Raw genomic sequence first — 16,423 nt, 5'->3', positions numbered from 1 at the left:
GCATCTTGTAATTTCTAAGTTCTCTGCTAACAATTTTTATAAATGTTTGAAATAATTCTCTTAATTTAGTGTATTTATGGAAACTTGAGCGCTAAGGGAAAGGAAACAACCCAATTTGGAAAATAAATTATTATTGCAATAATAATAATACTCTCTTAATGAGTTAATTGATATCATCATTTAGTACATGAATTGATGAACAAATGAACAAGTAAAAATAAAAATAAAAATGTCAATAGCTGTGTGTGGAGTTGATAATATCTAGCATCAACTCTTTGGTTTGCTGAACCACAAGTGCTTCACCATCCATGCCCTGAAGCATATATAAGATTGTGAGTAAGGTGATAGAGCATAGTTGCTCAAATGAAAGGAAATCATGCATGGTAGATGACTACTCACCTGTATAGAAGCTGTGATCAAAAGTGCTCCTTTCATGGTTGTAACATTTGTGTCTATGAGCTCTATGCCAAACGAATGAATGGCATCCATCAACTGTGTGAACCTTCCCTTCTTCTTCTCTATGATCATCTTCAACCACAGCTTCTTTCCATCAATGTTGGTCACTCTCACCTCTTCCTGTAAAACAACATTATTATAATTGTACTTGTATCAATTTTTGCCAATTGGAAAAAGCTAAGGTTAACCTTTATCCCCCATTCTTTCATGGCTTCACCATTGTTAGTCTCGTTAGTCTTTGGTTCTACAAGTGTTGTCTCCGATGTTGCTTCTATTTCCTGAAGCTCTCGGGTGAGACTGTCAACTTTGTCTTTAAGGTTCTTAATGTAAGTGATGGCATCCTCAATTATTGTTGCTTTGTTCATCTGAAGAAATCAAAAGCAGGCTTCACAATGAGCAGAGAATTAGAAGAAAGCATTGGGTGATTAAAAGAGAAGGGTCAAGGTGGTTGCATTTGTGATGATGGGGACTAAGGAGCGCAGCATCAAGAGCCTGTCACTGAGCTTCTGTCTCCTTCTCCTTTCAGTCTCAAGGTTCTTGGATTTGTACACTACTGTGTCATCAGCATCATAGTTCCTCCTTCCCATCCTCCCCCTCTTGTTGATGCTACTGTTTTCAGCATTGAAATATAACTCATCTACAGACACTGTTAGCCTATTATCATATAGGTTTCCCATTCTTGGGGTCTTAGGGAATGGAGGAACTTCTTAACAAACAAATTAAAGATCTTTTAGTGATTGGGATTTGGGGGCTACATATATAAATGCTTCTCACAAAGCAATCATGTCAGATCAGAGATGTTGTTGTATATTTTGGCGTGTGTGTGTTTTATGGGGGGCTTTCATTTGGTTGGTCCAAGAGTTAACACACCTTATTCTTGTGAGAGAGAGAAAAAGTTGTTATGATCTTTTTTTTTTTTTTGGGGTCATAAAAGTGTCATGAGAAATCAAATTTATTTTAATATATATCAACATTTTAAAATTAATGTACACTTGAAAATAAAAAAGTTATTATGGCTAACTCTGTTGCTGCTGTATGGTGTAGAGCTTCACAAGGTAAAAGTATAACATTAGATCATTAATGAATTAATGCAGTTTAGTTAGTGGCCTGTAGAGGCAAAAATGGATGATTATTGCATAATATGAATGAATTTATTTGTGGTATTGAGCAAACAAAATGTGAAGTTTGGGAATTGAAGTGATGTGTGGCAGTTAGTCCTTGTTGACTGCCAAAGTACGATTGACTGAGGTTGTTAGAGCCCCTTGATGCCTTTTGCTTCTTAGAAAGTTCCAAGAATTTTTGTTAAGTACATCAACATGATATAACCCCAACTTGTCATGTGCTGTACCTACTGTGAGTAACACAACCCCAGTCTCCTTAGCTTTCCTCTCATGTTATGCTCATGTTACCCAGAAAATAATCCTCTGTTGGGCCAACACTCTGATGTGAGCCCAATAACAAAACGAGAAAATTAATATGGGCCTTAACAGATATGATCCAATACTCATTTACTGTGAGACTGAGACCTAACATGAGTTCTTCCGCCACCCTCCAATTCTTGTAGCGAAAAACACTCCACGCTCCACGGCAGTGACGCCACTACTACCACCATGTATCGTCGCGTTCTCCACCGCAGCCTCTGCACGGCCACACAATCCGCCACCACCTCCTCCGCCGCATCAACAACCAGCATCAAGGCAATATCTCAGGACCTGTACAAGGAATCGAACTTCACGCGCCTCGTGGAGAAGTTCAAGAAGGCCTCCGACGTTGAGCGCTTCCGCAAAAAGACCGGCATATACGAGGACACCGTTCGCCGCCTCGCCTCCGCCAAGAGATTCAGCTGCGTCCGCAACATCCTCGACCACCAGAAGAAGTACCCAGAGATCGACAAGGAGGGCTTCTGCTCCCGCATCATCACACTCTATGGGAAATCTCGCATGTACCGCCATGCCCGCAAGTTGTTCGACGAAATGCCCCAACGAAACTGCACTCGCACCGTGCTCTCCTTCAACGCCCTCCTCGCCGCGTACCTTCACTCTCGCAAGTTTGACCTCGTCCACACCCTTTTCAAGGAGCTTCCCAAGGAGCTCTCCGTGGAGCCTAACTTGGTGTCCTACAACATCCTCATCAAGGCTTTATGCGAATCTGGTTCTTTCGATTCAGGGTTGGAGATGCTTGACGAGATGGAGAAGAAGGGACTGAAGCCTGATTTGATCACTTTCAACACGCTGCTTGATGCGTTGTATGCAAATGGTCGTTTTGAGGATGGGGAGAAGCTGTGGGTTTCGATGCGTGGGAAGAGTATTACACCTGATATCAGGACCTGCAATTCGAGGTTGATGGGGTTGGCTCTGGAGAAGAAAACAAAGGAAGCCGTTGAGTTCATCGAGGAAATGAAGAAGGATGGTGTGAAGCCTGATGTTTTCAGCTTCAATGCCTTGATTAAGGGGTTTGTGAATGAGGGCAATTTGGATGAAGCAAAGAAGTGGTTTGGTGAGATTGGGAAATCTGAGTTTGATCCTGATAAGGTCACTTATGCCACACTTGTTCCTTTCCTGTGTGAGAAGGGTGATTTGAAAACAGCACATGAGGTGTCTAAGGACATCTTCAACCATAGGTTGCGTGTTGATGGGTCGTTGCTACAGCTCGTGGTTGATAAGCTGGTGGCGGAGTCTATGGTTTCAGAGGCGGAGGAGATTGTGGAACTAGGGAAAGCAAATAAGTATTGCCGCTATAAGCTAAATTTGCCTGGACCAGCAGAGGAAAAGAAGAGCGAGTAGAGTAGAACCCTTTTTTTGTGTGTGTGTGTGTTGTGTCTACCGTTAATCTTGCACTTTATTTGATGTTCTGTCATAAATGGTGAATTTGCCATTGCCACTAAAAATGGCTTAATACGTTTTGTTTGGCATTCAGAGATCAGTAAACTGATTGCTTGAAAATGGCCTTTGCTGTGCGATTGCGCTGCTCCTTTTAGGTCCTTAGGTATTAGCCATCAAATGAATTATTCATGCGAGCTTGGCCTTATGAGTAATTGGTTATGTCCCAAAGAATGAAAATGTCTTCAGTCTCGTGGCTCTGACAGTCTTCATTGATACACCATATATCCTTATGCAGTTATGCTATCTCTTTAACATTTTTCTCTACTTGACATTGGCAAAGATGCAATTCCATGGTCGTTTCTTAGCTCCCTCACTTTGTCTTTCAGTCGAGTTGAGTTTCCAGCCTTGAATTTTGACTACAAGTCTAGAAGTGATGGTTTATGTTCAGAAATATTCATTTAAAATTAATTTGGCAGATATTAGGGTTTTTATTTTTTGAGAATGCTCTTTTATAATTATATTATTCTGGTCTGATATCGGCTGGAGAAGAATAAGAATCTCGTTTCATCTTTCAGCCGGAGTAAAGGCATCGTTGATTAAGATAAGAGATTACCATAAAATTATTTGGTGGGTTCCACAGTAAGATAAGTTATTGAACAATGTTTTTTATTTAAATAAAGGAAAAATATGAGGAAACAATAGATTCATTGTATAATGCATACAATAGGGTTTAATTGAAATTAAAAATAAATTATGGGTTATTAATTAATTTTATATTATTTTTAATTTGAAATTTGAAATTAATAGAATTACTCTTAATTATAGAAACAAATCAAATAATTAGGTTAAAACGAGAATCTCTCTCCCCGCGTTATTTCCTCCTTGATCAAGCGGCTGTCCCATACGTATCTTTCAAGCTCCCAGAGCAGTCCACTGCCCAGCACTGCGTCCCGTTGATCGGCTTCCTCTTTCGTCTACCATCGAACAGTCCACCGCTAATAACAACTAACCAACCAGTGCCGTCCTTTCCTCCGCACAGAACGCAGTCGGTTTTGACTCCTTCAGAATGGTAGAATCGCAAGAAGAACATGTTTCAAGCGAGGGTCCTCCTTTATGCACGTCACCTTGCCGAAATTCATTAATGGAGGTCGATATAGTTGAACCGTTAGTTTGTGTAGCCTCTGACGTTTCAAAAAATTTAGCCGGCGATGTCGCAGGCCACGGTCACAAGTCGAACAAGGTGAATAATTAGAATCTTCAAATTCTGCCATGGATGTTTATTTTGCGTGTAATTTTTATGTTTAGTCACAATGTAAATGAGTTCTTTGATTGTATGTTTATGAAACATGCAAATGTAATCAATGAGTTGAGATGCAAATAAATTTATGTTTGTTTTATATTTAATGGTATCATTATATGCATTAAGGATTAGATGAAATTAATTAATCATTTCATGTTTATATGATTATATCCAGGAAGCATATTTTTGTATGTGTTTTTTATATGAATGTATGCTGTCTTCATGTTAAATGGCATCTTTATTTGCTAATCATTCTATCTGGGACTTATGTGCTTATATGGATGATGGGATATCATAATTTAATTTTTGTATGCTTATATGAATTCATTTTTATTTATGGTGTGTATATTATCCCTACATGATGATCATGCAAGTATATAAAATAGATAACCATAGGGTGATGTAGTGGCTGAATTTGTTTACTGAATTGAAGTGAATGCTACTTGTATTTGCAACATGTTAACTATGGAATGCTTATATGAGTGTTATAATCATGTAATGGTATGGTTATGTGCTCACTACATATTTTTTAGTTATATGCTCATATGCTTCCTGCATGTTATTTTAATTTTTTTCATGCTTATGGGATTATATGGTTATGTGTATCCTACATTTGCATAGATTAATCAATTATGAAGTTATTTGAGTGGTTTATAATGAATAATGTGCTTATGTTCTTCCTGCATCCGAAGAAAAGAGTGTGTGTATGTAAATATACATGAAAATAATTTTATTCATGGAGTGAAAAAAAAAAGTCACTAAAAGGTGATTAAAGTCCTTAAATAATAGCCAAAATGGAGTAAATAATTCCTCATGATTTTCATTGAATGAAAAAAAAAAACAAATAAAGGGTGAAAATTAATTAAATAATACATGAAATGAAAAAATAATTCTCTTAACTGTATTTGTAGCTGTTGATGTGTTTTCGGTGATTGTTTTAGAGATTTTATTGAAATGAGTTTTGATAAGGATCTTCCTCCTTTTGGTTACTCTGTTTGTTTTGGAATTTTAGGCCACGCAGTTGTCGGATGATACAGATGTTGAAAGTGAAGAGAAGGAGCTTGGTGATGAGGTATTGTAGTCTAGCTTACTTTTGTGTAGTCATAATGTTCATGTTTGATTTGATAACTAATGGTAATTAATTTTTCGTTCGAATTAATATAAAATACAGTTACCAGATCATGGACAAGGTTATGATAGTGTATATTTTTTCATCTCTATGTTTAAAGGATTCATGTTAGTTTTAAGGTTCTAAGGCAGCTGTTGCAAAGGTCCACATGTTATTAATGTTAATGGTGCGTATGAAAGTGAACCATATTAATTTTATTTAATGTTAATGGTGTAAGAAAATTAAAATGTTGTAAATGATATTCAAATTGCTAAAAACAAGCCAACCAAAAAATTCTGAAATTCTATAATGTTAATTTTGTTATGAATATTTTTTAGCAGTATTAGTAGAATTTATGGATACAAATAATTGTTTCTTCTGAAAAAAAGAGAAACAGACACAAATCTTAAAAATGATGTGCAGGTCCTATACATATGTTCTAATAAACAGGACCAATGAAAATGAAAAAATAAATAAACTAAATAGATAAGAGCTCCAACAGACAAAATGATCATAGGAAAAAAATAGGTAATATGAAGGAGCAACTATGCACTAAACATATACACCACAGAATTATTAACAGTCAATCACAGAATTAAATAATGACTCTCAAGAAGTGATAGTATTGGTATATAGTGCTGGTGATGAATCAAATTTTTGAAAGCCTGGAGACGAAGCTAAAACATAACAGCTCCAAAATACTATTCTAATTCAGATCACATGTTAAAAAGATTGGTATAACTAGAGATATAATTATTCTAATTGAAATGAACTGTAATGGTTTTTCAGTAATAAATTTATAACTAGGAAGAATGAGTGCATCAATTATTATACAAACCTCTGCGTTAACCACTACTGGTCATATCAGTGAGATACATGAAAATAGTTGCAAGATGGTGTCCACCTCGAGCTATATTAACTTTGTCAGGAAAGTAGCATAATGTGGATCATATTTCTGCCCATGCTCATACCTCAATACTTGAATGTCTTTTCCATTTCCTAAAAATTAATAACAATATTACAAGAAACTAATCAATACTTAACTGCTTTAGTATAACAATGTCCTCTAATGAAATCATTTAAACAAAAATAAATGAAAAAATTAAAAATACTGGTTTAGTTAACTGCTCCAAAAAACTGCTCCTTGTAACAATAATAATTACTCCATCCGAAAAATAATAACACTCACTAATCTGTAAGGAAACACAAACTTAAAAATAAAAAACACCCCCAATTTAATCAATTAACACAAAACTAACTAATCTATGAACACCATTACCAAAAAAATATAGTAGATACAATTTGTATTCTTCATCACAAATATCTTTTATCCTAAATGCAATTTTGCCGTTCGAATTTAAAAATCATTACGGTCCAGCCCTGATATGAAGTTAATTTTAAATTTATTACAAATCAATAACAACTAGTTCATGTAACTATTTGGTTGCAGTGGCAAGAGCAACATAGCAGGAATTAGAAATTGTTCAAACTTGAGAAAATTCGCAAAACTAACCATCTAATATCCTACTAAAGTAATCATCCAAAAAATATCAACCAATTTTCAATGATGGTCAGTCATTATACGTCACGTTGCATGCACATGGTCCACACGGAAATAGACAAAAAAATTTTAAACTTAACTCATATATAAACACGATCCCAAATTTTTTCGATCTTTTTCGCGCTAAAATAAAATCATGAAGAACTTCAACAACCTAAACTAACTACAAAAATGGCTCCTGCTGCTATTTCACCATGGCTAATCACGCATTTCATCAACAAAATCTATCTACAATCAAACATGCAAATGCGATTACCAATTAAAAACTGAACAACCTCACCCACTTACCTTGGATGGTTATGATTCTTCCGGTCAAGATGTTCATTGTCTTTCCGGTGAACCGTTGACTAGCAGGCGGCTATTCCTTCAAGGTCGGCTGCTTCTATGCTCAGAGACAACGGGGCCCACTCGCGGAATACTCAGAAGATGTTCAGTTCGGCGGTGAGATCTCCCTGGCGGCAGTTCTGATCGGCGGCTTCTCGTCCGGTGGCTGGATTGCAGCGAATGCCGGATGTTCAGCGACGGCGCCGTGCTTGAAAGCAATGAACAGGTCGCTTGCATTCACCTATGACCTTTCTTGATTGCATGTTGCGGGGCTGAGGGTTCTAGCACTCTCACGGGTCTCTGCAAGGAATTGGGAAGGTTTGAATAGGGGGAGAAGAAACGGCGAAACAAAAGGGATTGGGGATTTGGGAAAACAAACAGTGAAACAAAAGAAGATTGGAGATTTAGGAAAAAATTGTAAATAGTAAAAATATAGTGATGTGTTCAAGTAAACAACCATAATAGAATTAGAGTTAATTTTATGCTTTAATTTTAATTTGAGGCTAATAAAGAATCCATTGTAACTATTGTATACATATTTCATTATTTTCCTAGGGGATCCTTAAATAAATACTGTTCATTTTTCTGCATTTTCATTCATCATGCTTTGTAAAGTTAATGCATTTTACAAAAACTAAGACGGAATCTCAAATCCGTCCTTACCAATCGCAAATCTAACAAGCCAAATTTTGTCATGAAAATAATAAATCTTTCTAGACCAACATAATAATGATAATAATGATAATCCTTTATAATTCATGTATATACCTTGTTTTTGGTCCTGATGTATTGCATGGTCCACAGTGAATAAAAGACCAAGATAGATATTGATGTATTTCATAATCTTCAATGTCGTGTGTCACGTGCCCAACTAACTAGACAATAGACATTTCTTTTATAATTCTCTGCATTTTATAACAACCAAATGAAGAACCTAAGATGGCGTGCGTCATCATTGCCAGGGTAAGCAGAGCATGACCGCACGTGGCATTACAGGAGGAGTCAACCTGCATATTAACTATGGGCAACAATCCATAGCCCAATTAAAATAGGGATGTTACAAATATTTGTCCTAGAAATATATTTTAAAATTGAATATATTAAAAATTTTGTAACAAATTTATTATTATTTTTAAAATGCATTTTTAAGACATAAGATAATTAAATTTATAAGAAAATACTAATTTTCCAAAGAACTTTCATTGCTTATTTATTGTACATGGCTCTCGCAACATATCGATACTAACAATTACAATACACGTGAGCTTATATTTACTGTATACTTTTAGAATTATTTTATTCATGGATCAATCTTTATCCTATGGTTGCTTCAGGCAACAACTGTGGCGTGATCTTGTGGAGGAGTAGGTTGTAGGTTAGCACCATTGTAGATCAAGGACTTGACATGCTCCTCTAGCTTTGATGGGCTATCGCCATCATAGCTGTACATGAGAGGTACCATGCGAGCACCATTGAAGCACATTCTAACAAAAGACGATGGTAATTGATTTTCCGGTGCTAGCAATTCCTGGTTAAGTCGTTTCCATTCTTCTGAAATTCGATTACTGACATGCTTTCGTGTCTCTTCAATTGAAATTCCAGAGTGATCCTTTATGTAGCATTTTATGTACGATCCATCACGAGTATCATCTTTGTTAGACTCCTGCACCAGTGAAAAATATAAAATATGTATTGATAAAGAGAAAGAGAGAAAACAAAGTTTATGTGATGGTGGTAATAATTACTTTGTCGCCTTCCAAGTCATCACATAGCCTAAGAATTGTGCTTAATGTGGATATAATGGTTGGGAATTCATTCATTAGAGTCACATTCCGATTGGTTAATCCCTGACCCATGGAAAAGAAAGCATGGACAAGGATCACGTGCACCCCTGTACTCACTCTACCAATTTTCAAATACTCTTCAGCACTTGGTAAATTCCCTGACGCAAACCATTTTGCTTCTTCCAGGAATGCATTGAATAGTTTTACCCACTGCAACATTATCATGCATGCAATAATTAATAATTAATTAGTTGTATTTTCGTAGCAGATAATTAATACGTGTTTATATCTTAATTTTCAGTACAATTATTATTTTATTACCGATTTTACTAAGGTGCTTATTGGATTCAATCCGTGTTTGACATAGGTCTTGAGCGCAAACTCGTTAGTCACTTCGTAAAGAGTCTTAAAGCACACTTTCATGCAATTTGGTAATTCTTCCATGGCTGCCAAGTCCCACCTACATATCAAATAATCGTGTTTTAATTCTATATATATGAATTCATATTGATTTGTATAAAACATCATGTACATATACCTCTCGACTGCATGAGTGAAAAGGGTGAGTTCATGGATGCTTCCACCATAACAATCAAAGATATCATCGACGATGTAAATTAAGGACAAAGGTTTAGTGAGGTCAACTCTTTCTTGTGAGAAGCGTGGACCAGAGAGACATGCCATGGGCCACATGTACCATTTTATTGGTTCATCTCTAACAAACTTCAACTCCTTCGCCAAACCCAAATCTTTCCACCACCTATACATGTATCGAAAAGTATACTAAAATATGAAAATGACAATTACTATGTATATAGAGTAATGTGTGTTAGAATATAATTAGAATCAATTAAAAAAAATTGTGTATTATTGAGTTATTCAAGTTGTGTTTAAATTGTCTAAAATAATATAATATAAAATGATATTTATAGGTGCTAAGAGAATCGTAATAATAAAAACGTAATATTCTATAATAAATATTCAAATATACTAAATAATTCTAATTGAACCTAATTATATTCTAACAACGTGAATTAATAGAAAGCAAAGTGAACTGACTTGGAAACTTGGAGAATTTCCTTGAGATGCAAAGAGTTAACGAGTTGGGTATCAATTTGAGACAGTTGTTGTAAAGAAGTAGTCCACGGTGCATTTCCAAGAAGTTGTAAGGTTTGAGGAATGAATCGTGGAAGAGTTCTATGAATTGGGAAGCGCAATGTGTGTTGAATAGATTTGGCTTGAGGATGATCATGAAACCTTGAAGCAATGGACCAGAGGTACTGCCGGCTAAAATCCTCTGCTTCATCAAGAAAATACTCCCCTGGAATTCTTAGTTGAGATGCTTCGAACAAAGCAATTAACTCATCTATGTCCTCGTATAATAAGGTGTGTTTGAGCTCGCCTTTAGTGTTATGGTATTCATCAAACACGTCTATAAGATGCAACAACATGCATGATTAAATCGGTTAATAATTTATTTTTTAATAAATCAGAATAAAATCAGTTTATTATAATAACAATAATAAATCTAATTATCCGTATTATAATTATTAAATTTAATTTAATTCGATTGATTTATATAATCTAAATTAAATTATGTTTAAATTTTTTGATAAAAAATAAATATATTTTTAATTTTTGTTTAAAACAAATTCATAATCAAATAGGTTATGTAAATTGGTCACTTCGACCCGACCTAATAACAATTAAATTTATTGTTATTGTTATAAAAAAATCGATTTTATTATAGCTTGTTAAAAAATTTAAAAAAATAATTCATTAATACGTCCAATAATAATAGACACACAAGTATCTTTACAAAAAGACTAACTAATAAATAAAGTAGTGAATAACTAAAAGCAAAGTAAGGAGACAATAATTTTTAGTAATGTGAAAATAAGGAGACAATAATTTTTGGTTAACTAATGTTAGTATTTTTTAAAATTAAAAAATTATTAATTTTTGAAAAATTTAAAATTTTGAATTTATGATTAAAGATCTAAAATTTAAAATAAATAAAATAATTTTAGAAAATTTTCTAGAATAACATATATGGTGACAAATTATTCAGTTTTTTTGTTTTCATAGAATCATTTTTTTAAATTAATAACTAATGAATAAAATAGTGAATAACTAAAAGGGAAAGTAAGGAGAAAATATTCTTAGTTAATTAGTATTAATATTTTTAAAATTTTAAAAGTTACTATTTTTTGAAAAATTTATAATTTATAATTTAAACTAAAAATTTATAATTTATGACCTAAAATTTAAGATAAATAAAATAATTTTAAAAAAATAACGGAAGTAAGCTGATGAAAAAATTGACTCTCTGACATTAATATTTATTTTTTTTTTTGCTTTTGTACTTTAAAAATTTTAACTTTTTAAGGGAAAAACATTTTAAAAACCCCTTTAATTTGAAAACTTTATTAAATAAAAAAGTATGAGGAGCCAATGAAATATTTATACAATGTGTACAATGAAGATTTATGGAGTAAATTCTTGTTAAATATCTTCCCATAACTAAATAATTGTCTAGGAGAACGTGGCATGGCCGGTGGGCCTGGGGACCTCAATAATTTGACTATTTGACTATTTGGGATAAATTAAAGTCATTTGATATGTTGCCTAAAAGTAAAAGTTATGGCTTAAAATACTGAAAATGACATCACTAAGTAACCTGTGTGAGCGTAGTAGCCTTGTTGTCTCAACAAACGAAATTCAAGTGCAACTCTTGACAGCTTTTGACGATGATCATATTCATTGCTTCTCCGATGAGTTTGAAGATATTTATTTTCAAGTGTTGCTGCAATCTCATCTTCAAAGTGGTGCTCAATGCCTAACCTTTGTATGGAGTCCACCATTGACAAGCATTCTTCTGCGCTGCTCATCATCAGTGCACGCTTCACTTTCTCCACCACTTCACCATGTCTCACTTTTACGCTTTCCTGAAACTTATAAACCGCTCCATTATTACAATTTACAATTTCTCTATCAAATGCAGAAATGACAGACGACCAAGAAGTGAAGGAGTCAAAAAGAAGTTTAGATCTTTTCCAGAATTTCACTCTAACTAGCACACATGAGTAAAAGAGTTGTATATATTTTTTGGATATATGCACTATTTTCTTTTTTGTACATTTCTGTTTTAGATTTTTTAATTTTTTTTTATTAAAAGTGATTTATAAGAAGGGAGAAAAAAAATAAACTTTTTTATCTTTTATAATATAAAAAGAAATGGTACAAACATCACTTTTGTTCCATGATACAGATCAATGAATTAATTCATTATTTAAAAAGATCGAAGATTAAGAAAAATAAAAGGAGAAAGTCAATTTAATTTACCTTGAGGTTTAAATTTTCAGGAAGATTATTTATAGTTTGGTTGAATACCATAGTAAAATGGGTTTTACTAAGGCAACGGCTCCAACAGTCATGCTTTGGTTTGTTGGGTGAAAATGATATCTGATTGGAGAAACCAAAGGAAGAGTAAGAGATGGCCATAGATACTATATATATTAAGGTTTGTGTATTAGTGTATATAAAGGAATTTCAGGAGTGCAGAAAATAAGGATACATAGTACCCTATTTATAGATCTGCAACCAAATGGGTACATCATGATTAACACGTTTTCAAAATTTTCAATTTTTAGGAAATAAAAAATAAAGAACGATTTCAAGGTCTTGTTAACTAAATTTTTCTTGAAAATTATAAGATTTGATTTTTAATATATTTATTGTGTTCTTGTTAAAATATTTTTTTTTAAATTTTACTAATAATAACCTGAACACATATATATGTTTTTAAAATAATGTTTGGTAAATTCATTTATCAGTTATCAACTAAAATCCAATATATGTGAGTGATAACGTCATTACTCATTATGATGATAGGCAGACATGAAGGTTTGCATGGGGAGCCCGCATATGGATGCATGACAAATAATGGAGAGCCATTTTCGTATGTTTAGCTAAAATCATGAAATTTAGAAAAAGAATAATTATTTTTTGGATTCACAATATCTATCCCTTAATTTTAACTATGCAAGATAAGATATTTGTGGTGGAGACACATTAATTTTTCTTGGGGATTAAATGTCCGTTTTTAAAATTTTTGGGAACTAATCTGGGTAATTACACTGCCAAAAAATAAACTGGAAACTGATTTGTCTGCTGGAGTAAAACTTTGAGAATTAATCTATGTATTAATTTTTTTTGAGAACTAAAATATCCGATTCTAAAATCTTCAGGAATTAATTTGGGTAATTACTCTAAAATGTATGTGAAGGCTTTAAAAATAACAAGTCAAACTATGTAATTACCAAGAATGTTGTAAAACAAAAGTGTCTAAAATCATGCTTCAGTTGATTTGATTTGTTATTAAGTAATTAATCACATTGAAGATATTTTTCCGTAAAAATAGTTAAGATATTGCAATGTATTATGTTAAGCGATTAATCAACATATTAAATCATCCAACAATTTTTATCTTATATCTTTCTGTTAAAATAATAGTTAAAATATTGATACATATTATACTTATCTAAATAAAACTGTCAGTCTCGTCAAAACAAATTTACTGAAAAATATATAGAAACTGACAATAGACCACTGTGCATGCATGCATGCCATTAATATCCATAGATTTCTGCATCAATCAACCATAATTTGTTGCCATCTGCTTATATTTGGAAGGAACTAACTAGTAACATTATTTATCTCGATTTCAATAATTCTATACTCAATTTAAAACAATTCTTTTAGAAAAATAGAAAATAAGTAATCTGTGCTTCTCAAAATTCACTAACTAACCTGGAACACATCTCTTTCATGCATTTGAAAAAGGGAAGTAATGTTCAATATAACATAAAATTAAGTATATAGCGTATTTATTCTTATATGTACAGATATACTTGTAGTCTATATTACACACTACAATAATAACCATTAGAATTTGAGGGCCATGGACGCACCGACAATAATACTAATAGATTCTCAAATATAGAGAGATTTGCTAGTGTTAAATTGAGAGATTAACCACTATTAAATTTATAATTGTTATGATATATAGGTTTCACTTTAGAAGAGTTTCATTCTGTCACAAAGGATAAGAGAAAATAATAAAAAAAAATTGTATATTTAAATTATATCGAATAATATAATATAAAAAAATATTTACAAGTATTTAGAGAATCAAAATCATAAAGATGCAATATTCTATGATAAATATTTAAATATATTAAATAATTCTAATGAAAATTAATTTATCTTAATATATTCTAACACATTCGATTAAAACACACGCATATAATGGCAAGTACGTAAATAGTAGTGACAGGATGGTGCATTTCATCAATGTGCCATTTTTTCTGTACTGGGTCCGTTCGTTTACTGCTTCTAACAAACCGTATTTTGTCCCTATCTGCTGGAAGCTATGAAGCAAATAAATATATGTACTATGATGAAGACACAACATTCAAAATTTCAAATTAAAATTCATATTGATTAGTCAAGTATATACGCAATCACATTGTTCGTGTGGGCCATTTAGTAAGCGCTAATATGAACCAATCAACCATAAGTGCTCATGTTTTCTTAAAATCAAATTAAACTAGATGAGTATTTACTCAAATTGATTCTCTGAGAATTTTGAAGTGAATATTTGAGTTTTCAATAAAATTTAATTATATAATTCGTCTCTAAATTTTATAAATGTTCGTTATTTTAGTTTTTCTGTTAATTTATTCCATAAAATCTTAACGGTAGAATCCAATATATCACATTAAGATGTTAAGTCAGCCGTTAAACGCCACGTAAGATGAAAGACAAAATAGTCTTTAAAAAGATAAATATAAAAGTGTTTTTGTATGATGTCCTAAATCCTAAAACAACGGCATAAAAGTCATCATCATCTTCGTGTACTGCTCTAAAAATGTGTAACCATGGCAAGTGGAGAGAATTCGGTAAGTTCTTATCCTCGACGAGTTAGAGGTAGCAGAGATGGTAGTGCTTGTAGTGCTTCAGGTGGCCCCAAATTTGGAATTGCAAGAGGGAAAAATCCAAGATACTACTGCAGAGCTTATGCCATTATTGTGGAGTTTGGAATAGATAATGATGGTAATCAGTAGCTAAGAAAAATGGGGGGTTGAATCTTAGCCCATTTTTTCTTAGTAACACTTGCTGCCTTTTAGAATGCTTTGAGAAAATATTTTTTCTTTTTGTCTCGTACCTAGCCAAGAGACATTTTCTTTTTGTCTCATAACCAGGCAAGAGATATTTTTCAGTTTTGTCTCTTATGCAACAGAAACAGAAATGGAGTAGAGGAGAGAGAGAATCACACCAAGAAGTATCCTGGTTCAGCTGCTAAATGTAGTGCAGCCTACATCCAGTCTCCATCACAATAATGATGGAATTTCACTATAATCTTGCTGATTACTGACACCAATTCTCCCTAGGAACTACCCTTCCTATCTGCGACAAGTCCAGAATCTATCTCCAATCCTGAACTTGACTTGGTCACCTGCCAAGCTTTCAACTGCTAAGTGCTAACTCAATTTACAAGGGAATTCCCACAGAATCATGATACACAACACATAGATGTACAAAGGACCTCTAAGATACCTATGGCTTTTTCTTTAATTTTTCACACTCTGCCTTTTTTTGCTCAATGGCTTTTTCTTATAAACCTCACTATTTGCCTTTTTCTATGAGACTCAAGACAGACAAAACTTAAAGAAAATACAAAATGAAACACATTGAAGGAGAAGAAATTCTGTTAGCTTGGGTAGTTATGAGAACTCTGTGCTTTTCACTCTTTTTCTCCTTACTTCAAGCCTTGACTGTTCACCCTTATTATAGAAGGGAAAAGCCTCCAAGGTTGAAACCGGTTCAGCCGAGCCAACTTCTTCTTCTTCAATAACAAACTGGTTCGAATAGAGAGAGATGAGAGAGGGAACCGAATGCTAAATTCAACATAAAATTACCTCTTCCTCATCCCATCACTTCAAACTTCATCAATCTGAGCCTTCCATCTTGACTTGGTACCCAAGAAAGATTTCTGACCCTTGA

At 33.3% G+C, this 16,423-nt stretch overlaps 3 protein-coding genes across 4 annotated transcripts; 1 reads left to right on the top strand and 2 right to left on the bottom strand.

Annotated features, from left to right (window-relative positions):
- Positions 1–232: 232 nt before the first annotated feature.
- Positions 233–943, bottom strand: LOC107480552 (transcription factor DYT1). The gene is made up of 3 exons (XM_021138945.2): positions 645–943; positions 400–576; positions 233–313 (listed from the first exon to the last, which is right to left on the bottom strand). Exons 1-3 carry the CDS (start codon positions 819–821, stop codon positions 233–235), a joined length of 435 nt encoding a protein of 144 aa, XP_020994604.1. The 5' UTR covers positions 822–943.
- A 934-nt stretch (positions 944–1,877) lies between these two features.
- On the top strand, positions 1,878–3,617 carry LOC107480612 (pentatricopeptide repeat-containing protein At1g55890, mitochondrial). The gene has a single exon (XM_016100760.3). The coding sequence runs from the start codon at positions 2,067–2,069 to the stop codon at positions 3,237–3,239; it is 1,173 nt and encodes a 390-aa protein (XP_015956246.1). The 5' UTR covers positions 1,878–2,066; the 3' UTR covers positions 3,240–3,617.
- Positions 3,618–8,740: 5,123 nt separating this feature from the next.
- On the bottom strand, positions 8,741–12,903 carry LOC107480611 ((3S,6E)-nerolidol synthase 1). 2 transcript variants are annotated; one of them, XM_021138943.2, is made up of 7 exons: positions 12,701–12,903; positions 12,036–12,309; positions 10,415–10,787; positions 9,894–10,115; positions 9,677–9,815; positions 9,317–9,565; positions 8,741–9,234 (listed from the first exon to the last, which is right to left on the bottom strand). In XM_021138943.2, exons 1-7 carry the CDS (start codon positions 12,857–12,859, stop codon positions 8,902–8,904), a joined length of 1,749 nt encoding a protein of 582 aa, XP_020994602.1. In that variant the 5' UTR covers positions 12,860–12,903; the 3' UTR covers positions 8,741–8,901. The 2 variants fall into 2 exon arrangements, with proteins under 2 accessions (XP_020994602.1, XP_015956245.1); XM_016100759.3 differs by having other exon boundaries at positions 8,742–9,234; positions 12,036–12,303.
- Between the last annotated feature and the right edge of the window lie 3,520 nt (positions 12,904–16,423).

This window comes from Arachis duranensis, chromosome 3 (genome assembly GCF_000817695.3).
Source record: "Arachis duranensis cultivar V14167 chromosome 3, aradu.V14167.gnm2.J7QH, whole genome shotgun sequence".
In the NCBI taxonomy this organism is placed as follows: Eukaryota; Viridiplantae; Streptophyta; class Magnoliopsida; order Fabales; family Fabaceae; genus Arachis; species Arachis duranensis.
Note: the sequence above shows the minus strand (reverse complement) of the source record. Positions and strands in the feature narration are given on the sequence as shown.